The sequence below is a fragment of the Phaenicophaeus curvirostris genome, chromosome 4 (genome assembly GCF_032191515.1).
Source record: "Phaenicophaeus curvirostris isolate KB17595 chromosome 4, BPBGC_Pcur_1.0, whole genome shotgun sequence".
Lineage (NCBI taxonomy): Eukaryota > Metazoa > Chordata > Aves > Cuculiformes > Cuculidae > Phaenicophaeus > Phaenicophaeus curvirostris.
In genome coordinates this window covers 77072594-77093294 of record NC_091395.1, presented here as the reverse complement: position 1 = coordinate 77093294, position 20701 = coordinate 77072594, and the positions used below count along the sequence as shown (strand labels likewise).

At 53.6% G+C, this 20701-nt stretch overlaps 3 protein-coding genes across 3 annotated transcripts in view; 2 read left to right on the top strand and 1 right to left on the bottom strand.

Moving 5' to 3' along the window:
- The window catches only part of FBXO41 (F-box protein 41), a 116028-nt gene that overhangs the window by 53196 nt on the left and 42131 nt on the right, over window positions 1–20701 (bottom strand). The window lies entirely within an intron of this gene.
- LOC138719633 (homeobox protein not2-like) lies at window positions 1094–2558 on the top strand. The gene is made up of 2 exons (XM_069854935.1): window positions 1094–1241; window positions 2400–2558. Exons 1-2 carry the CDS (start codon window positions 1110–1112, stop codon window positions 2556–2558), a joined length of 291 nt encoding a protein of 96 aa, XP_069711036.1. The 5' UTR covers window positions 1094–1109.
- Window positions 7376–19038, top strand: SMYD5 (SMYD family member 5). Its single transcript, XM_069856654.1, has 13 exons — window positions 7376–7463; window positions 9817–9925; window positions 11944–12083; window positions 12262–12383; window positions 13178–13247; window positions 13625–13729; window positions 14176–14238; window positions 14458–14528; window positions 15618–15724; window positions 15913–15969; window positions 17299–17393; window positions 17632–17702; window positions 18832–19038. Exons 1-13 carry the CDS (start codon window positions 7410–7412, stop codon window positions 18968–18970), a joined length of 1203 nt encoding a protein of 400 aa, XP_069712755.1. The 5' UTR covers window positions 7376–7409; the 3' UTR covers window positions 18971–19038.

The window sequence follows — 20701 nt, the reverse complement described above, 5'->3', positions numbered from 1 at the left end:
GATAGATGGTGGTGGTCACAGTCTCTATTTGTGCTTGGAAATCCATTTGTGCTGGAGATGTGTGTGGAACACAGTCTGTGCTGGTGGGATGAGCGTTTTAGAAACTAGAGACTGCATGTCGTTAGGCTGATGACCCTCAGGCTGGTGCCGCCTGGTCCTGTGACACTGCTGGTGTTGTATTGTATGTTAATTAGTTAATTATGGTTATCATCAGGCCACAACTAGATAAAAGACTGTGTCCAGATCCACTTGTTAGTCCTACTAATGCCTCTGCACACTGATCCATGATCAGCTGAGCCTACAGAGACCAAGGTCCAGGTTGAGGACCTGCACGGGGGCTGGTGACGCCTTCACCAGGCCACTCTACCCATTCCTGTATCTTCCCCTGGGAAGGGTAAAAGCTGGGGGCAGCATGGAGTAAACTCCCCAACCTTAAGACATCTGTGATTAGGGGCTTCTTGAGATGGAGATGGGACTTTTCATTCAGCAGGTCTTGGTGGGCTTCATTGTTAAACAGATCCTGTACAGATGGAGATCAAACCCTGCTCACCACACAAAATCATAGAATGGGTTGGGTTGGAAGGAACCTTAAAGATCATCCAGTTCCAACCCCCTGCCAGGCCCCATCTAACCTGGTCTTGAACACCTCCAGGGATGGGGCAGCCACAGCTTCCCTGGGTAACCTGGGCCAGGATCTCACTGCTCTCATTGTGAAGAATTTCTTCCTCATTGAGATTTGACTTCTCTGGGTCACGTCCAGGACTGTCCTAGGTTGTACCTGTGGGTAGAATCACAAAATAGGTTGGAAGGGACATCAAAATATCATCTGGTCCAAATTTTTGTGGTAAAGGGAGACGAGAAGACAGGATTTGGGCTGGGACAGGGTAGGGACATGGGTGCTTTTCTTTTTGGTGCTACTTTCTCCAAGACCTTTTGCTGCATTTGGATTTCAGTCAGGTTTGGTACATAAACAGGTCTTGAGGAAGGGCCTCAAACATGCAGACCCCTTCAATTGCTGCTTCTTGTTTGCAGGTCTGGAGTTGCCTCACTGTGTAGGGGCCAACACAATGGGCCCTGCAGTGACTTGGAGATCTGGGGGACCCTGCAAGATGAAGAGGGTCCGCACGGTTTTCAAACCAGAGCAGCTGGAGCGGCTGGAGCAGGAGTTCCTCAAGCAGCAGTACATGGTGGGCACAGAGCGAGTAGACCTGGCTGCAACTCTGCATCTCACAGAGACTCAGGTAAGGACATGGATCTGTTGGAGAGAGTCCAGAGGGATATGAAGATGAACACCTCCCATACTAGGACAAGCTGAGAGAGTTGGGGTGAGCCTGGAGAAGGCTCCTGGGAGACTTAGAGCAGCTTCCAGCACTGAAAGGGGCTCCAGGAGAGCTGGGGAGAGACACTTGATCTGGGATTGCAGGGATAGGATGAGGGTGAATGGTTTGAAGCTGCAAGAGGGGAGATTGAGATGAGATCTTAGGAAGAAATGTTTTCCTGTGAGGGGAAGGGAGGTGGAACTGGATGGGCTTTTGAGGTCCCTTCCAACCCAAACCATGCTATGATTCTATAAAATGGGAGAGCTGGGAATAGGGGCATCAATCCCTGGTTTGCGTTTGGTCTGTGGCGATTCCCCAGCTGTGAAATGCAGCTGGAGGGAGGACATGACCCGTGGGACTCTCTGCTGCAAGACAACACTGAAGCCACATGCCTGGAGGGATGCAAGATAGGTTTAGATGGTTTATGAATAAGAACATCCTTTTCTTAATCCATAAAGCGGAACAAAAAACATTTAGGAGCACAAACCTTTTTGGTTTTGAGTTCCAGCTGGGTTGGACTGATATATCAACACTGCTATGATCATCTGGACATAGTTTACGCTTTAAGAGTCCCTTTATGACACCGAATCTATATTTTTTTCTGCTTTTCCCGGTATGTTTCTGCCCCTCCCACTGCAAGTTGATGATTTATGGTGTAAAGGGGGAGCCCTGTGACCTTCCTTGGTAGGATCCAAATTCAGCTGGGGAAAGGGGAGAGCAGAACAAGTTCAGGGGGGTTCAGGGAGAAGGAGCCAGGGGGTAGGTTGGTATCTCTCCATGTTCTTTGGCAGCCATGGCCCCAGGGATGGGTTCAGTGGCTCATGGGAGCTACTGGAGGTGCTTCCTAAACTACCTGAGCCTGAACATCCTGCTCTTCATCATCCTTTCTCCCAGTACCATTCTACCCTCCACAGTGTCACCTCCTGCTTACTGTGCCCCAAGCAGAGAAGGGACATTTCCACCTCTTTGAGGAACACTGCTTTTGGGGGACATCTGCCACGGAAACATGTGGCAACGACCACCATCAGAAAGGGGTTCTTGGAGACCTCGTCTTAAGCTATTGTGCCGTTTTCCTGCTAGGTGAAGGTCTGGTTCCAGAACCGGAGGATCAAATGGAGGAAGCAGAGCATGGAGCAGAAGGCAGCAAAGTTGTCGCAATTCGGGGTGATACAGCCTGCCACGGCGGACTCGACGGACATCAAGGATCACGAGGAGGACACCGTGGACGTTGAGCTTTGAACGGCTCCTGAGATTCATCCACCGCTGTTGTTTGTTCAGCCGTGTCTGCTTGATGGAGATGCTGAGGATGCAGGCACGTCTGTGCTTCTTTGTGAGACATTACACTCTCGATCTGAGAGCTGGAGCTACAGGACAAACTGCAGCTGGCTGGGAGGAACCCCCAGATATTGTTTGGCTGCTCTTTGGTAGCTGTGTGCCATAATTCCTGGGGCTTCATCTCCAGGCTGGTTGTCCTTGATACTGGATGTCCTTGATGGTCATAGCTGGGACAAGGCACGTGATCTCCTCTTTGCTCTTGAAGCATGAGGGCACACAAGCAGTTCCCAGCCGAGAAGCTGGGGTGACAATCAGATGGTGTCTCTGGCTGGGAGCATAAGGGTGTTTGAACTTGTGTATGAAGGAGAGGTCACTCCTAGAAGGGAGACCTGTGCTGGCAGGAAAATCAGCCCTGATTGGTTTTCCTGGTCAGCTCGACTCCCTTGTTTGATGTGACCTCCTTGTTTGATGTGTAGATCACAATAACAAAAGGAAATGAGGATCGAAAAGCCCTTTGTTCCCAGCTGCAGACCTCTCAGTATTCTTGCAATAGGATGAACAGGGTCTCATCCTGTCCCAGGAACATAAGTGCCTCTTGTCCTGTGCCTTGCTATTTCTGTGCCTTCTTTTTGACTTTCTAAACTCAGAGGGCAGAACCTGGTGGGTGTCTCTGGCTTCTGCCTTTGCCTTACTTTGCCAAGGTGTGTGTGCTGCTGCAGCTGCGAACCAGAGAATCACTTGGTTGGAAAAGGCCTTTGAGATCATCAAGTCCAACCGTACCTGTCCCCTACTAAACCAGATCCCTGAGCACTTCATTTACCTGTCTGTTAAACACCCCCGGGGATGGAGACTCCACCACCTCCCTGGGCAGCTTCTCCCAGTGCCTGAGGACCCTTCCAGTGAAGAAATTTCTCCTGATGTCCAATCTGAACCTGCGCTGGCACAGCTTGAGGCCATTTCCTCTCTTCCCATCACCTGTCATTTGGGAGAAGAGACCAACATCCACCTCATTCCACCCTCCTTTTAGGTAGTTGTAGACAGTGATGAGATCTCCCCTCAGCTTCTTTTTCTCCAGGCTAAACAACCCCAGGTCCCTCAGCCACCTCTCATAACCCTTGTTCTCCAGCCCCTTCCCCAGCTCCATTCCCTTCTCTGGACGCGCTCCAGCCCCTCAATGTCCTTCTTGGAATGGAGGATTCAAGGTGTGGCCTCACCAGTACCGAGAACAGGGGAGAATGAGCCACTTGAGCTGGCCGAGGTGCAAGGATCAGGGCTACCAGGAAAGGTGGGTTTTCCACCACTTCTTGTGCTTCACATGCCCTTCCCGGCCCCCGTCTAGATGTGCTGATTCTGGCCCAGCCTGCAGTTGTTCTGTTTTCTCCTCATAAACCCAGGCACCATGGGAAGCTACACCTGGAGTGGTGGGTGAGAACATAGAACATCTGCAACCACCTGCTAGAGTCAGCAATTGTATTTCTGGTGGGTGGGAGGGCTTTGCCTGGTCAGGATTAAGAGTTTAACCCTCCCCACCTGCCTATTTGAAGTTCCATGTTCCCAGGGGTCAGCGCTCAGGCCGTCACCTTGGTGTCCTCAGGCCGTCAAGGTCTACCTGGGGTACCAGGCACCACCTCGCATCACTCAGGATGACTTATTGCCTCTCTTTCTGACCCACTTTGCTTTTATATTGTTATTTATAGAAAGAACTTCTTTTTTTTCTCCTTTGTCACTTATTTATTTGCTTTGCTTCCGAATAAAATCTAGTTATTTTAAAAAGAGATTGGATTGGCTGGGGGGAGGCATGGGTTAGGTGGCTTCTTGGTTTCTGGGCAGGCAGTGATGCTTCATTGGCTTCTCTTACCCATCCTTTTCACTGTGTACAGTCTTCTCTGTGTTTCTGAGGGAATTGAATAAAAAAAAGAAGAAATGTACCATTTTGTCCAACCTGCCAATCAAAAAATAACATCTGCTTTCCAACAGAAGTCACTAAAAGGTGATTGCTCTTTGAAAAGGAGAACTTGGGGTGCTGGGGGGGATCAGAAGCTCAACATGAGCCGGCAATGTGTGCTTGCATCCCAGAAACCAACCGTGTCCTGGGCTGCATCCAAAGCAGCATGGCCAGCAGGACCAGGGAGGGGATTCTGACTCTCTGCTCTTGTAAGTCCCCACCTGGAGTCCTGTGTCCAGTTCTGGAATTCCCAACATAAGATGGAGATGGGACTGTTGAAATGGGTCCAGAGGAGGACATTAAAATGACCGAGGGCTGGGGCCCCTCCTCTGAGGCCAGGCTGAGAGAGTTGGGGCTGTTCAGCCTGGAGAAGAGAAGGCTCTAGTGAGAACGTAGAGCAGCTTCCAGTACATGAAGGGGCTCCAGGAAAGCTGGGAAGGGCTTTTAGAAGGTCCTGGAGGGATAGGATGACAGTGAATGTCTTTAATTAAGGTGGAAGATCTAGATGACACATTAGGAAGAAATTATTATTTATTAAATGAGAGTGGTGAGGCACTGGCCCAGGTTGCCCAGAGAAGCTGTGGCTACCCCAGCCCTAGAGGTGTTGAAGGCCAGGTTGGATGGGGCTTGGATGGCCTTGCCCAGTGGGAGGTGTTCCTGACCATGGCAGGGGGGTTGGAACTGGATGGGCTCTGAGGTCTCTTCCAACTCAAACCATACTGTGATTCTATGACTCCCAATTTCCATCTCAACATTGAGCCACTGACCGCTGCCCTCTGGATGTGACCATCCAACCGATTCCTGATCCACTGAACATTCCACTCATTAAATTCATACCTGTCCAAATTAGAGAGAAAGATGTTGTGGGGGACTCTGTTAAAGGCTTTACAGAAGTCCGGACAGATGACATCCATTGCTCCTCCCTTGTCCTCTAACGTGGTCACTCCATCGTAGGCAGCGTGTCTCATCCGGTGTCTAGGTTCTTGTGGACCCCTGGGATAAGCATTGCTTGGCAGAGTGGTGTCCCTCACAGCCTACTGATGGTTTCACCAGGGCCAGACCCCAAAATATAGATGGGAAAGTGTCCCATGCAGTTTATCACTGTCTGGGTGGACAGGGAGATGTCCTGCTCTGCAGCCTTGCTCCTCCTGGGCACGGAGGTGGCAGGATCCAGACCTTGACACAGTGCAGCATCCCCACCATGAGCCAACAGTGACATCTAGTGACTCCAAAACACCCCAAACCGACCCAAATATGAAGTTGTCCCACTTGCTGTGGCAGCTTGGTTGATGAAGGGTGGGATTGAGTCGGAATGGGCGCTGGTGTGAATCCAAACATGTGTTTTGTGAGGTTTAGGTGTTCACAAGGAGCCTATCATGAGGCAGCGAGGGTGCAGGAGCCACGTCAGCATCTTTTGAAGTGTTTTTATGGAAAACTGGGTCCACCAGGGACAGCAAGCGATGTCTCCTGGAGCGAGTCCAGAGGAGGGCAATGGAGCTGGGGAAGGGGCTGGAGAACAAGTCTTATGAGGAGTGGCTGAGGGACCTGAGGTTGTTTAGCCTGGAGAAAAGGGGGCTGAGGGGAGATCTTCTCACCGTCTACAACTGTCTGAAAGGAGGTTGGAGTGAGGTGGGTGCTGGTCTCTTCTCCCAAGTGACAGGTGGAAATGGCCTCAGGTTGCACCTGGGCAGGTTCAGATTCAACACCAGGAAAAATTTCCTCACCAAAGGGTTCTCAGGCCCTGGCAGAGGCTGCCCAGGGAGGTGGTGGAGTCCCCATCCCTGGAGGGATTTAAAAAATGGGTAAATGAGGTGCTCAGGGATGTGATTTAGTGGTGGACAGGTACAGTTGGAGTTAATGATCTCAAAGGTCTTTTCCAACCAAATGATTCTTTATCAATGACCTGGATGAAGGCATCGAGTGCAACCTTAACAAGTTTGCGGATGACACTAAGCTGGGTGGAAGTGTCGATCTGCTGCAGGGTAGGGAGGCTCCAAAGGGATCTAGACAGGCTGGATCCATGGGCTGAGACCAATGGGATGAGGGTTAACAAGGCCAAATGCTGGGTCCTGCACTTGGGGCACAACAACCCTGAGCAGCTCCAGACTAGGAGAAGGCTGGCTGGAAACTGCCTGGAGGAGAGGGACCTGGGGATGTTGGTTGACGGCGACTGAACGTGAGCCAGCAGTGGTCCAGGTGGCCAAGAAGGCCAATGGCATCTTGGCTTGGATCAGAAACGGTGCGGCCAGCAGGGCCAGGGAGGTTCTTCTCCCTCTGGACTCGGCACTGGTGAGACCGCTTCTCGAATCCTGGGGTCAGTTCTGGGCCCCTCACCACAAGAAGGATGTTGAGGCTCTGGAGCGAGTCCAGAGAAGAGCAACGAAGCTGGGGAGGGGGCTGGAGAACAAGAGGAGCGTCTGAGAGAGCTGGGGGTGTTTATCCTGGAGAAGAGGAGGCTGAGGGGAGACCTCATTGCTCTCTGCAACTCCCTGAAAGGAGGTTGTGGAGAGGAGGGAGCTGGGCTCTTCTCCCAAGGGCCAGGGGACAGGACGAGAGGGAATGGCCTCAAGCTCCACCAGGGGTGGGTCAGGCTGGACATTAGGAAAAAATTCTTCACAAAAAGGGTCATTGGTCCCTGTCCGAGGCTGCCCAGGGAGGGGGTTGAGTCCCCTTCCCTGGAGGGGTTTAAGGGACGGGTGGATGAGGTGCTCAGGGACATGGGTTAGTGATTGATGGGGATGGTTGGACTCGATGATCTGCTGGGTCCTTTCCAACCTGGTGATTCTATGATTCTTTGAAGAGGATGGAGGAAGGGGAAGAGGAGGAGGAAGAGGAGGAAGAGGAGGAGGAGGAAGAGGCGCTGCCCGAAGATGGCGGCGGCGGCGGGCGCTGCGGCTGAGGCGCGTTTCATCAGCAGCGCCAAGGTGAGCCCTCAGCCACCCTTTTTGGGGAAAAACCCCGATATTTTAGCCCAGCAGCCTCCCTTTAGGCTGGACGCGTCTCTGTGTGTGTTTGGGGGAGGTTTAACCTCAGCCCCGGGGGCGATGGCGCTTTGGAGCGTCCCCGCTCGGCGGCAGAAGCCGCGCAAAAAGCAGAATTTTTGGGTTTAAACTAAAATAAAGTTCGGTTTGTAGCCAAGTCACGGGGTGGTTTGAAAGTTGGGAGGCCCTCTGGCAGCACGGGGTGTCGTAGCGCATTGTTTTTTAAAGAATATCTTTTATTTAGAGGCTTTTTTTTCAAGCATTCCCTTTTTTAAGCGTTTGTTTTATAGCAGGGTGTTTCTAAACTGTGGGATTTTGGAGCATGGTTTTTTTAAGCATCTTTTTTTAAAGCATGTTTTTTAAACCGTGTTTTTTCAAGCATGTTTTTAAAGCTTTTTTTTTGTTAAACCACGTTTTTTAAACCACCTTTTTAAAACCACGATTTCAAAGCACTTTTTTTAAACCATATTTTTTAAAGCACTTTTTTTGGAAGCCTTGTCTTAAAGCACTTTTTTTTGCTTTTAAACCATGTTTTTTAAGGCTTGTTTTCCTCACAGCCTTTTTTAAAAGCAATTTTATTAAAGCACGGTTTGTGGTTTTTTTTTTCTAAAGCCTTTTTAAAAACTTTTTTTAAAGCAATTTGTTAGAGCACAGTTTTTCGAAGGTTTTTCTTACAGCATTTTATTTTAAAGCAAGTTTTTTTTTTAATCATGTTTTCTTAAGGCGTTTTTTAAGGTGTGATTTTAAATCATGGTATTATTTTTTAAGCATGGCATCGTTTTTTAAAGCATTTTGGTTTTATAGAGCTTGGCATTTTGTTTTAAAGCATCATCATGCTTTTAAAGTGTGCTTTTTCAAAGCAATGATTTAAAGCAGTTTTTTTAAAGCATGGTAATTTTAAAGCATGGTGATACCAAGCTGAGCGGGGTGGTTGTCTCACCAGAAGGATGGGACGTCATCCAGAGGGACCTGGATGGGCTGGAGAAGTGGGGCTGGGAGAACCTCATGAGGTTCAACAAGGCCAAGTGCAAGGACCTGCGCCTGGGTTGGGACAATCCCAGATTTGAGTCCAGGCTGGGGGACGACGTGATTGAGAGCAGCTCTGAGGAGAAGGACTTGGGGTACTGGGGGATGAGAAGCTCGACATGAGCCACCGACATGCGTTCATGGGCCAGAAGCCAACCGTGTCCTGGGCTGCATCCAGAGCAGCGTGGCCAGCAGGGTGAGGGAGGGGATTCTGCCCCTTGCTCTGCTCTGGTGAGATCCCACCTGGAGTCCTGTGTCCAGTTGTGGAATCCTCAACATAAGAAGGAGATGGAGCTGTTGGAACAGGTCCAGAGGAGGCCATGGAGATGATGTGCAGGCTGGAGCACCTCCCATCCGAGGCCAAGCTGAGACAGTTGGGGCTGTTCATCCTGGAGAAGAGGAAGCTCCGAGGAGACCTTATAGCAACCTTTCAGTACCTGAAGGGGCTACAAGAAATATGGGGAGGGACTTTTTACAAACGCATGTAGTGGTAGGATGAGCGGCAATGGGTATAAACTGGAGGGGGCAGATTTTGACGGGACATAAGGTGGAATTTCTTCATCATGAGAGTAGAGAGGCCTGGAAGAGGTTGCCAAGGGAGGTTGTGGCTGCTCCATCCCTGGAGGTGTTCAAAGCCGGGTTGGATGGGCCTTGGGCAGCCTGATCCAGTGGGAGGTGTCCCTGCCCATGGCAGGGGGCTTGGAAATGGGTGGGCAACCTGGGCCAGGGCTTCCCCCCTTCATTGTGGAGAATTTCTCCCTAATGCCTAATCTAAATCTTTCCCCCTTCCAGTTTAAAGCCATTCCCCCTCATCCTGTCCATCTAGGCCCTTGGAAAAAGTCCTTCCTGGGACACCATTACACTCTTGGTTCTTTTGGAAATGATAACATTGTGTGTTCAGTGTGATCTGTGCTGAAGGGTGAGTTGTCTGTAATTGCCTCTGTTTGCTGCCTTTTGCTGTCTCAAATGCAAGGTCAGACAGAGCTGGAGCCAGCTCCAAATGAGCAAGAGATTTGACTGCTGTGAAGCTCATAATAACATTAAAATTAGGCCTTGGAAAGTAATAGGATATGCTTAAGATTTCTGGGAAAAATTATAGTTTTGGTGGGGAATACATTCTGTCCCCTGCTCTTGTCTCACTGCACGTGATCAACAGAGATCGCTCCCTCGTGTTGCCCTGGCCTGATAAAGGATACTTGCTTTCTAAAACCCCGAAACAAGTATTAGAGAGTTTATTTGCTGACATTTTTGCTTTCCTCTCCATCGGCAGGGAAAGGGCTTGTTCGCTACCAGGAACATCCGCAAAGGGGACACGGTCTTTGTGGAGAGGCCAGTGGTGGCATCCCAGTTCCTCTGGAACGCCCTGTACAACTACAGAGGTGAGCATGGATCTGGCACCATCCTCAGCTCCATCACTAGCCCCGGCCCTGTCACCGGCCCTGTCACCAGCCCTGTCAGAAGCCCCATCTGCCTGGCAGAGAAGGACCTGGGGGTGCTGGTTGTTCCCCAGGGCTCAGTGTTGTTTAATATCTTTATCCGTCATCTGGATAAGAGGATTGTGTGCCCCTTCGGTGAGGGGTGACGCTAAATTGGGTGGGGGCGTTGGTCTGTTTGAGGGCAGGGAGGCTCTGCAGAGGAATCTGGTCAAGGTGGATCAATGAGCCGAGGCCAACGGGATGAGGTTCAACAAGGCCAAGTGCTGGGTCCTGTATTTGTGTCACAACAACCCTGAGCAGCTCCAGGCTTGGGGAAGAGCGGCTGGAAAGCTGCCTGGAGGAGAAGGACCTGGGGGTGTTGGTTGACAGTGGCTGAACATGAGCCAGCAGTGGCCCAGGTGGCCAAGAAGGCCAATGGCATCTTGGCTTGGATTAGCCATGGTGTGGGCAGCAGGAGCAGCGGAGGGATTGTCCGTCTGTACTCAGGATTGGTGAGGCTGCACCTTGAATCCTCAGTTCAGTTTTGGGTCCCTCACTCCAAGAAGGACATTGAGGGGCTGGAGCGTGTCCAGAGAAGGGAACGGAGCTGGGGAAGGGGCTGGAGAACAAGGGTTATGAGAGGTGGCTGAGGGACCTGGGGTTGTTTAGCCTGGAGAAAAGGAGGCTGAGGGGAGAACTTCTCACTGTCTACAACTGCCTGAAAGGAGGATGGGATGAGTTGGGTGTTGGTCTCTTCTCCCAAGTGACAGGTGATAGGATGAGAAGAAGTGCCCTCAAGTTGCACCAGGACAGGTTCAGATTGGACATCAGGAAAAATTTCTTGATGGAAATGGTTCTCAGGCCCTGGCAGAGGCTGCCCAGGGAGGTGGTGGAGTCCCCATCCCAGGAGCATTTTAAAAGATGGGTAGGTGAAGTGCTCAGGGATCTGGTTTCATAGTGGACAGGTACAGTTGGACTTGACCTCAAAGGTCTTTTCCAGCCAAGCAATTCTATGATTCTGTAATCTCCATCCACTGCCCCATCTCCCTCACCAGTCCTGGCTCCCAAGGGAGCTGCCAAATTTCAGGGAAAGGCTTTGAGTTCCTCTTGGCACCAGTGGGAAGGTGGCCTTGCTTCTGTTTCCACCTCTGCACTCAACTTGTCCACAGTTTATTTGGATCATTGGGGTTGTTTCTGGGCTGGGGACTTCTGTCAGCACCATGTTGCCCCATCAGGCACCATCTGTGTGAGAACCCCCTTTTTTTAGTGGTGTTGAGTCCTATCCCAGTCTCACCCCGGAGGGGTGCAGCCTGCAAAGGGGCCAGCACTCTCTGGAGGTGTGGGAACAAGAAACAAGGGTTGTAAGAGCAGGATTTTAAACTTTTTTGTCCTACATAGACCCTCAGCATCACAGAATCACGGAATCACCAGGTTGGAAGTGACCCACTGGATCATCGAGTCCAACCATTCCTATCAATCACTAACCCATGTCCCTCAGCACCTCATCCACCCGTCCCTTAAACCCCTCCAGGGAAGGTGACTCAACCCCCTCCCTGGGCAGCCTCTGCCAGTGCCCAATGACCCTTTCTGTGAAAAATTTTTTCCTAATGTTCAGCCTAAACCTCCCCTGGTGGAGCTTGAGGCCATTCCCTCTCGTCCTGTCCCCTGTCCCTTGGGAGAAGAGCCCAGCTCCCTCCTCTCCACAACCTCCTCTCAGGGAGTTGTAGGGAGCAATGAGGTCTCCCCTCAGCCTCCTCTTCTCCAGGCTAAACACCCCCAGCTCTCTCAGCCGTTCCTCATAAGGCCTTACAGGGCAGCAGATGAGGGTTAAGGGGTTAAACTGCAGCAGAAATGATGTTGTGGAGCCTGGTGCCTCCAGCTTGGAGATGGTGTTGGTACTGATCATGCTGTCTTGCCAGCTGGCCCTGACCCCTTTCCTTTACTCACTGTGGTGTCCGTCTTTCTGTCTTTTCTCCCTGCAGCCTGTGATCACTGCCTACGGGCTTTGGAGACAGCGGAGGAAAACGCCCAGCGCCTTCTGGGGAAGAGCTCGCTGGTTTTGCCTCACCCGGAGCAGTGCAGCATCCGGAAGGACCTGCACCAGCAGTGCCCCCGCTGCCAGGTATGGGACAACCGTGGTCTTGTTGGTGTCACCGGCTCCTTCACAGCATCAATCCAGGCCCTTGAGCTGCCCTGAGATGGGTGTCTGCTCGGATGGTCGGGGAGGGGACACAGCTGGGCTTAGGACCCTCTTTTCTTGCTGCTGTAGCCCATGCTGGGTGCTGTGTCCCTCGCTCTAGGTGACATACTGCAGCGTTGAATGCAGGCAGGCAGCTTTGGAGCAGTACCACCAGGTGCTTTGCCTTGGCCCATCCCGTGACGATCCCACACATCCCCTCAACAAGCTGCAGGAGGCATGGAGGTAGGGGACTTGCCTGCCTGTGGCTCCACAGGCGGAGAAGGTGGCTCTCCTGGGCTGGGGACGCTGCCTGGGACCATCCTTGCTTTGCATCCTTGCCTGGAGGGTGGTGGTGGCTGTTGGACACTGCCCAGCTCTACCTGGTGGGTGGGCAGCTGGTGGATTCATGTTGGCAGCACTAGGGTTTGGACACACGGCTGAGCAGTTCTTGTTTTCATAGAATCATGGAATGGTTTGCGTTGGAAGGTACCTTAAAGATCATCCAGTTCCAACCCCCCTGCTATGGGCAGGGACACCTCCCACTGGCTCAGGCTGCTCCAAGCCCCATCCAACCTGGCCTTGAACACCTCCAGGGAGTCCCAGTAAAGAGCCACAAAGCACTGAGCAGCGTATCCCTCACTCCTGCGATTTACAAGTGCTCCTGCAGACCTCCAGCCTCTGGGAGATCCTCCTGCTGGATCAGAAATCGCTCTCCCTGCTTGCAGATGGCAAAATGGGCACAGAGGGGAGAAACAACATCCCAGGCCCAAAGCCTGACATGAATGGCAGCTCTTGCTGCAGTCCTGAGCTTCCTATGGGACGCAGGCTCCTATTTAAGAGGGTGGTAGGGGATTATTTGTGTGATTGGTGCAGGCTTTGGATCCCCGTGCAGCGATGCTGCAGCGCCAGCGGCTGCTTTGGAGTGACGGATGAGCACGGGCCTGACCAGATGGATGGCAGCTGCCTCTGCTCCCATCCAGCTTTTTATTTCCATACCAGCACTGATTTGCTCATCTTCCTTCGTTCTTACCTCCTAGAAACATGCATTATCCACCAGAGACTTCCAGCATCATGCTGATGGCCCGGATGGTCGCTACCGTCAAACAGGTACAGTTTGGAACCACATCCCATTGTAGCTGTTATTCCCAAGGACTGATCTCTCGTCTGGTGGCTGTTGGGGTCCTGCTTGACAACATCTAGTTGCCTCCATTCATGGAGACAGCAGGCACCAAAGGAGGTTCCTATGTCCTGAACCAAGCAGGTCTTTGTTTCCATATGGAAACAATCAAAAATGGAGCTTTTCCTTTGACCCATTTTCTTTGGCCCGGCTTCCTTAGTGTTTATTCTGACAATAAACTGCAACCGTGCTTCTGATAACGGGCTGGATGCCTCTGAGCTCCTTGGGGCTCGTCCTCTCCTCCCTCTTTCCTGGTTGTGGAGGAAAGCGCTGTTGGTGCGATGTCTTTGCTTGATTCCTTTGTCAGGCTAAGGACAAGGAGTGGTGGATCAAGGTCTTCTCACAGTTCTGCAATAAGACAGCAAATGAAGAAGAGGAGATTGTGCACAAGCTGCTGGGGGACAAATTTAAGGTAAGAGCGTGGCAGCGCTTGTGTGTGTTGAATTCCTAAGTCTCTCCCTGCCTGTGTGTGTGAACCCACAGGAGGAGAGGCCCTCTTACAACTGGGATGGGAGATGTGGAAATCCCAGGCTCGAAGAGGGGGCATGGAGCCCCCCGTTAGGTGCTGGCTGAGCTAGCAGGGTGGAAATGGGTTGTTCAGATGGCTTGGGGTTTGTGGTGCACGTGGGACAAGCTCCTGTGGTGGAGGCGCTTCTGCTGTGGGGTGGCACAAAGTGATATTTAGCTGCTTTTGCTGCTAGAATGAGCAGCTTTTGCTGCTCTGAGGGCAACAGCGTCCGTGGAAGGAGGAGGAGCTTGACTCCTGAATCTTCTGGCCCAGGGTGGGCTGGGCAGTCTGCCTGGCTCTGACTCCCAGTGGCATCTCCTCACCCTGACATTGTTGCCATGTCCTACCAGGGCCAGCTGGAGCTCCTGCGGTTGCTCTTCACCGAAGCTCTTTACGATGAACATCTCAGCAGGGTGAGTTGAACCACCTCGCCAGTCCAGGAGCGAGGCGGGACCCTCCGGTTAGTGCCACCTCCCCTGGGTCACGTTGTCCCCAAAGGCCAGGGCTTCCCCTGGGACTCTGCCCATTCCTTGCTTCCCCCAAAGCTCCCCGTGGGATTTGAGATGCTTGCAGAAAAGGGGCTGCTGCAGGCTGGCCTGAGCTCAGCTTGCCTTCTCATCTCCCTTCTGCAGTGGTTCACTCCAGAAGGCTTTCGATCCCTCTTTGCGCTCGTTGGGACCAATGGCCAAGGCATAGGAACAAGGTAACGGGGCTTGGACAATCTGGAGAAGTGGGGCTGTGTTGCACCTCGTGAGGTTCAACCAGGCCAAGGGCAAGGTCCTACACCTGGGTCAGGGCAATGTGTGGTTTCAGTCAGGCTGGGGGAGAACGTGATTGAGAGCAGCTCTGAGGAGAAGAACTTGGGGTGCTGGGGGATGAGAAACTCAACATGAGCTGGCAACATGAGCTCGCAGCCCGGAAACCAACCGTGTCCTGGGCTGCGTCCAAAGCAACGTGGCCAGCAGGGTGAGAGAGGGGATTCTGCCCCTCTGTTCCTCTCTTGTGAGACCTCACCTGGAGTCCTGTGTCCAGTTCTGGAATCCTCAGCATAAGAAGGAGATGGAACTGTTGGAACGGGTCCAGAGGAGGCCACAGAGGTGATGTGAGGGCTGGAGCACCTCTGCTATAAGGACAGGCTGAGAAAGTTGGGGTTGTTCAGCCTGGAGAAGAGAAGGCTCTGGGGAGACCTTGTAACAGCCTTCCAGTACATGAAGGGGCTCCAGGAAAGCTGGGGAGAGGCTCTTGATCAGGAAGTGCAGGGATAGGGTGAGTGGGAATGGTTTTAAGCTGAAAGAGAGGAGATTGGTGTGAGATTTTAGGAAGAAATATTTTGCTGCGAGGGTGGGGAGGCCCTGGCCCAGTTTGCCCAGGGGAGTTGTGGCTGTCCCATCCCTGGAGGTGTTCAAGGCCAGGTTGAATGGGGCTTGGAGCAACCTGATCCAGTGGGAGGTGTCCCTGCCCATGGTGGGGGGGTTGGAACTGGATGGGCTCTGAGGTCCCTTCCAGCCCAACCCATTCTATGATTCTGGGTCCCTGCAGGGCAGCAGAGCGCTGGCAGGGAGGGGACGTGCAGTCTGTAAACCACACTGGCCTGGATAGCGGTTGGGTTCAGATGTAGGAGAGAGGTTGGTGAGGCAAGCATTCCTTCATCTTGTCTGTGTCCAGCCCTTTCATGTCCCTCTGCTAGTCCTTGGCCGCTCAGAGCCACCGAGTTTAACCCTTAGCTCCCCCCGCGAGGTCCCACTGTGTGCAGACAGCGGGGCTGTAACGCTGTCCCTCTGCTTCCTGGCAGCTCTCTGAGCCAGTGGGTTCACGCTTGCGATGCGCTGGATCTCCCCATGCTGCAGCGAGAGGAGCTGGATGCCTTCATCGACCAGCTCTACAAGGACATCGAGAAGGGTGAGGCTCGGCCGTGGGTGGCGTGAGTTTCCTCCCATCATTTGGGAACCAAGAGAGATTCCCACTGGGGCCTGGGAGCTCCCACTTGCCCTTGTGTGTGGACACCCGTTTGTCCTCGCGCCGGGCTGCGCGTGTGGAAGAGCCGGGAGAGCCCCTGCGAAGCTCTTAAGGCCCTCTCTGTGTTGCAGAGTCAGGAGAGTTCCTCAACTGCGAGGGATCGGGTCTCTACGTGCTCCAGAGCTGCTGTAAGTAACACAAGGGAGAAAAAATAGTAGTGAGGAGGAGGATGTCCTGGACTGGGGTGGCTCTCCTCTTCCTAAAAGCTTTTAGAGAAAGGACTTGACATCATGGGGTTGGGATGAGGTTGGGATGGGTTGGGGCGAGATGGGATGGGGTGGGTGCTGCACTGGGGCCTGGAAGCTCTCTCAAGGTCTTCTGGCATCTCCTGTAGCTTTCACAGAATCACTAGGTTGGAAAAGACCCAGCAGATCATCGAGTCCAACCCATCAATCACTAAAGCATGTCCCTCAGCACCTCATCCACCTGTCCCTTATACCCCTCCAGAGAAGTTGACTCAACCCCCTCCCTGGGCAGCCTCGGACAGTGCCCAATCACCCTTTCCATGAATTTTTTTTTTTCTGGTGTCCAGCCTGACCCTCCCCTGGTGGAGCTTGAGGCCATTCCCTCTCGTCCTGTCCCCTGTCACCTGGGAGAAGAGCCCAGCTGCCTCCTCTCCACAACCTCCTTTCAGGGAGTTGCAGAGAGCAATGAGGTCTCGCCTCAGCCTCCTCTTCTCCAGGCTAAACACCCCCAGCTCTCTCAGCTGCTCCTCTTGTTCTCCAGCCCCCTCACTCGCTCCAGAGCCTCAACATCCTTCTTGTGGTGAGGGGCCCAGAACTGACCCCAGGATTCGAGGAGCGGTCTCCCCAGGGCCGAGTCCAGAGGGAGAAGAACCTCCCTGGCCCTGCTGGCCACGCCGTGTCTGATCCAAGCCAAGATGCCATTGGCCTTCTTGGCCACCTGGGCTCCTGCTGGCTCATGTTCAGCCGTTGTCAACCAACCTCCCCAGGTCCTTCTCCTCCAGGCAGTTTCCAGCCAGACTTCTCCTAGTCTGGAGCTGCTCAGGGTTGTTGTGCCCCAAGTGCAGGACCCGGCATTTGGCCTTGTTAACCCTCATGCCATTGGTTTCAGCCCATGGATCCAGCCTGTTCAGATCCCTTTGGAGCCTCCCTACCCTCCAGCAGATAGACACTTCTAACCAGCTTAGTGTCATCTGCAAACTCGCTAAGGTTGCACTTGATGCCTTCATCCAGGTCATTGATAAAGACATGGAGCAGGACTGGACCTCTTGGTTTGGATGCATGTGTGTGGGACAGGCGATGGGAAGGTTGGAGGCTACCATCAGCTGCCTCGTGGCTGTTGTCCAGGGATTGTGGCACTCCCAGTTGGAGATGTGGGCCACGCAGAACGGCAAGAATGAGCCCCATAGGAGGCTGTGTAGGGTCTCCAACCTTGCCTTTGCCTTCCCCTTCCTCTGGAGATGCTTTCACAGCTGCGTCCCATCTTCCCTATAGGTAACCACAGCTGCATCCCCAACGCCGAGACATCCTTCCCAGAGAACAACTTCCTCCTGCATCTGACGGCCCTGGAGGACATCGAAGCAGGAGAGGTGAGACAGCAGGGCCTGGATAAACCTTGGGATGACATTGCACCTTGGCAGAAGGTCCTTGTGTCCCCTGCGTGCCCCAGCCACGTACCTCCTGCCTCTTGCATTTTCCTGGTGGAGGAATTCCCGCTGTCCCATGTTGGCACTGCCGGACTCCACGTTTCTACCCGTGTTGGAGGCTCCAGGGCTTTGGGTTGGTGGGAAGCAGCTCTCAGCCTGGCTCGTTTCTTTTTGCTCGCAGGAGATCTGCATTAGTTACTTAGACTGCTGTCAGAGGGAGCGGAGCCGACACAGCCGCAACAAGATACTCAGGTAGGAGCTGCTCGGAGGGACCTGGGGGGTCCCCGGCACCTCTTTGCACCCCCAGCCTACCTGGCTTCGTCCTTGCTGCCATCAGAGCACAAGGGACTTGGAGCGAGGCCGGAGCTCCCTGTTCTCTGCTCATAGAATTACAGGATGGTTTGGGTTGGAAGGGAACTTGAAGATCATCCAGTTCCAGTTCCTTGCCATGGGCAGGGACACCTCCCACTGGATCAGGCTGCTCAAAGCACCATCCAACCTGGCCTTCAACACCTCCAGGGCTGGGGCAGCCACAGCTTCTCTGGGCAGCCTCTGACAGGGCCTCCTCACCCTCATCATGAAGAATTTCTTCCTAATGTCTCATCTAAATCTTCCCCCTTCCAATTTAAAGCCATTCTCTCTTGTCCCATCACTCCAGGCCTTTGGAAAAAGTCCCTCCCCAGCTTTCTTGGAGCCCCTTTCAGTACTGGAGGCTGCTCTAAGGTTTCCTCCCTGGAGCCTTCTCTTCTCTAGGCTGAACAACCCCAAGTCTCAGCCTGGCCTCTTAGCTGGAGGTGCTCCAGCTCTTGCATCATCTTCTCGTGGGTTGTAGCCCCAGGGACCGAGGATTTGGGCCTTTCCTTCTGCAACCCTTGCTGTCCTCACCCACTTTCTTTATCTTTCGCTGCCCTTCAAGGATAGCAGCTCCTGCCGATTGCCACCATCCCTGTGTCCCATCACCCTGCAAAGCTGAGAAATCAGAGAATTGGAATAGAGTCATAGAATGGTTTGGGTTGGAAGGGAACTTGAAGCCCATCCAGTTCAAACCCCTGTCGTGAGCAGGGACACCTCCCACTGGACTGGGCTGCTCCAAGCCCCATCCAACCTGGCCTTGGACACCTCTAGGGATGGGGCAGCCATAATTTCTCTGGGCAACCTGTCCCAGGGCCTCCCCACCCTCACAGAGAAACATTTCCTCCTAAGATCTCATCTCAATCTCCTCTCTTTCAGATTAAATCCCCCTCTCCACCCCACCTGAGCCCAGCACGGTCAAAGCCACGAACTCCTCCAGGCTTAAGATGTTTGGCCCCTTCCTGGCTGCCGTGGTGGGATTGTCCCTGTCTCAATGCCATCGCTCTTTTTCTTCCTTCTTTTCTTCCAGGGAGAACTACTTGTTTACCTGCTCGTGCCCCAAGTGCCTAGCGCAAGCCGACGATGCCGATGTGACGTCAGATGAAGAAGAGGAGGGCGAAGGGGAGACGGACGACGCCGAGCTGGAGGATGAGATGACTGACGTTTGATCCTGGCCCCGGGCGAGAGGAAAGGGAAGGGAACGGGGTGGTTCCTCCGAGAGGCAGCAGCTTTAATACTTAAAACCAGGGTTGTGTTGTGGGGTCGGGTGGGAGGCCACGTGCCGGTGGCCGCTGCAGAGATCTGGTGGAGCGGGACAGCGGGGGAGCCGGAGGCAGGCCCTGCTCCCTCCTGTCCTTGTGCGCACTGTGTGTGTGTGTGGATGCGTGAGGCTGTCCCCGTGCTCCCTGGGAGGACAGGCTGGGAGCTGGTGGCCTCCTGCCACATCCTGGTCCCTAAAGGGGCTGTGGTGTTTGTGGGGGGATGCTGGAGGAGGGAAAGATCTGGGATGGGGTAGGGGACATCACGGTGGTCACCTTGTGGCCACCTGCGAGGCTGCTCCGCTGCGTCTCTGCAACCGTGGGTGTGGAGGAGCTTGTCCTTCCCTACCCCGTGTGTGTGTGTGTTCGTGTGTTTGTTCACGAGGGATGTATCTCATGTCTATATTCGCACTATCTACGCACAGCGGAGCCAGGGCCCTTCTACAAACTCCATTCCATCCACGCCTTGGCTTGGCCCGCAAGGGGCAAAACCGTTCTCCAAGTGGGAGAGACACCTCAGAGGTGGCTCAGATGCCCAAATCCGGAGCAGGGCCAACCCTGGCAGGCGCTTTTCTCCTACCTAAGCCCCATCCTTCCACGATGCAGAGCCCCATGCGGCAATTGCTGGGCTGTGGTAGCCCAGAGCTCACACAGGTTAGATATTCCGTAAGCAAAGTCACCATCCAAAACCCAAAAGACATTTGGAGTTCTGCATAGCGAGCCGGCCTGGCCACCAGCGGCTTTGGGAGGAGCCACCGTGGCCAGGGATGCAGCGTGATGCTGTGTGACCCCCTGCACCGAGCAGGATGCTCGCTAACAGGTCCCCCTGTGGCGATGTCACCAGCAGCTGAGCGTTGTCCTCCATCCCACCCATGAAGCCACAGCGCTGTGTGTGGTATTCCCCATCTCCAGCACTCGTGGTTGGAAGGAGATGGCTCCAAGCATGGACAGGTTGGGCATGAGCCCCACTTATTTTCCTCCCCTCTTGGATTTTGGGGAGCTGAGCCCGTGGCAGCTGGATCACAGGATGAAGGGTGAGGCTGGAGATGGGCACCTCCGGCCTTACCGTCACCACCAGCCCTGCTGCTCGTCTCCATCCCTCCCAGGGCCACGTCCCCGTCCGTGTTCGTAATAAACTGAGACTGGTGAGATGTGGGGCCATGTTGTTTGTCCTGGTAAACTGGAGGGTGCTGAGACCAACGGGATGAGGTTTAACAAGGCCAAATGCCGGGTCCTGCACTTGGGGCACAACAACCCTGAGCAGCTCCAGACTAGGAGAAGTCTGGCTGGAAACCGCCTGGAGGAGAAGGACCTGGGGGGGTTGGTTGACAGCAACTGAACGTGAGCCAGCAGGGGCCCAGGTGGCCAAGAAGGCCAATGGCATCTTGGCTTGGATCAGAAACGGCGTGACCAGCAGGGCCAGGGAGGTTCTTCTCCCTCTGGACTCGGCACTGGTGAGACCGCTCCTCGAATCCTGTGTTCAGTTCTGGGCCCCTCCCCACAAGAAGGATGTTGAGGCTCTGGAGCGAGTCCAGAGAAGAGCAACGAAGCTGGTGAGGGGGCTGGAGAAGAAGAGGAGCAGCTGAGAGAGCTGGGGGGGTTTATCCTGGAGAAGAGGAGGCTGAGGGGAGACCTCATTGC

Coding starts and splice junctions, on each gene's coding strand:
- SMYD5 (XM_069856654.1), top strand. CDS start 7,410: ATGGCGGCGGCGGCGGGCGCTGCGGCTGAGGCGCGTTTCATCAGCAGC. Junction 7,464..9,816: donor GTTTCATCAGCAGCGCCAAG/GTGAGCCCTCAG, acceptor CTCCATCGGCAG/GGAAAGGGCTTGTTCGCTAC. Junction 17,703..18,831: donor AGCCGCAACAAGATACTCAG/GTAGGAGCTGCT, acceptor CTTTTCTTCCAG/GGAGAACTACTTGTTTACCT.
- LOC138719633 (XM_069854935.1), top strand. CDS start 1,110: ATGAAGAGGGTCCGCACGGTTTTCAAACCAGAGCAGCTGGAGCGGCTG. Junction 1,242..2,399: donor TGCATCTCACAGAGACTCAG/GTAAGGACATGG, acceptor TTTTCCTGCTAG/GTGAAGGTCTGGTTCCAGAA.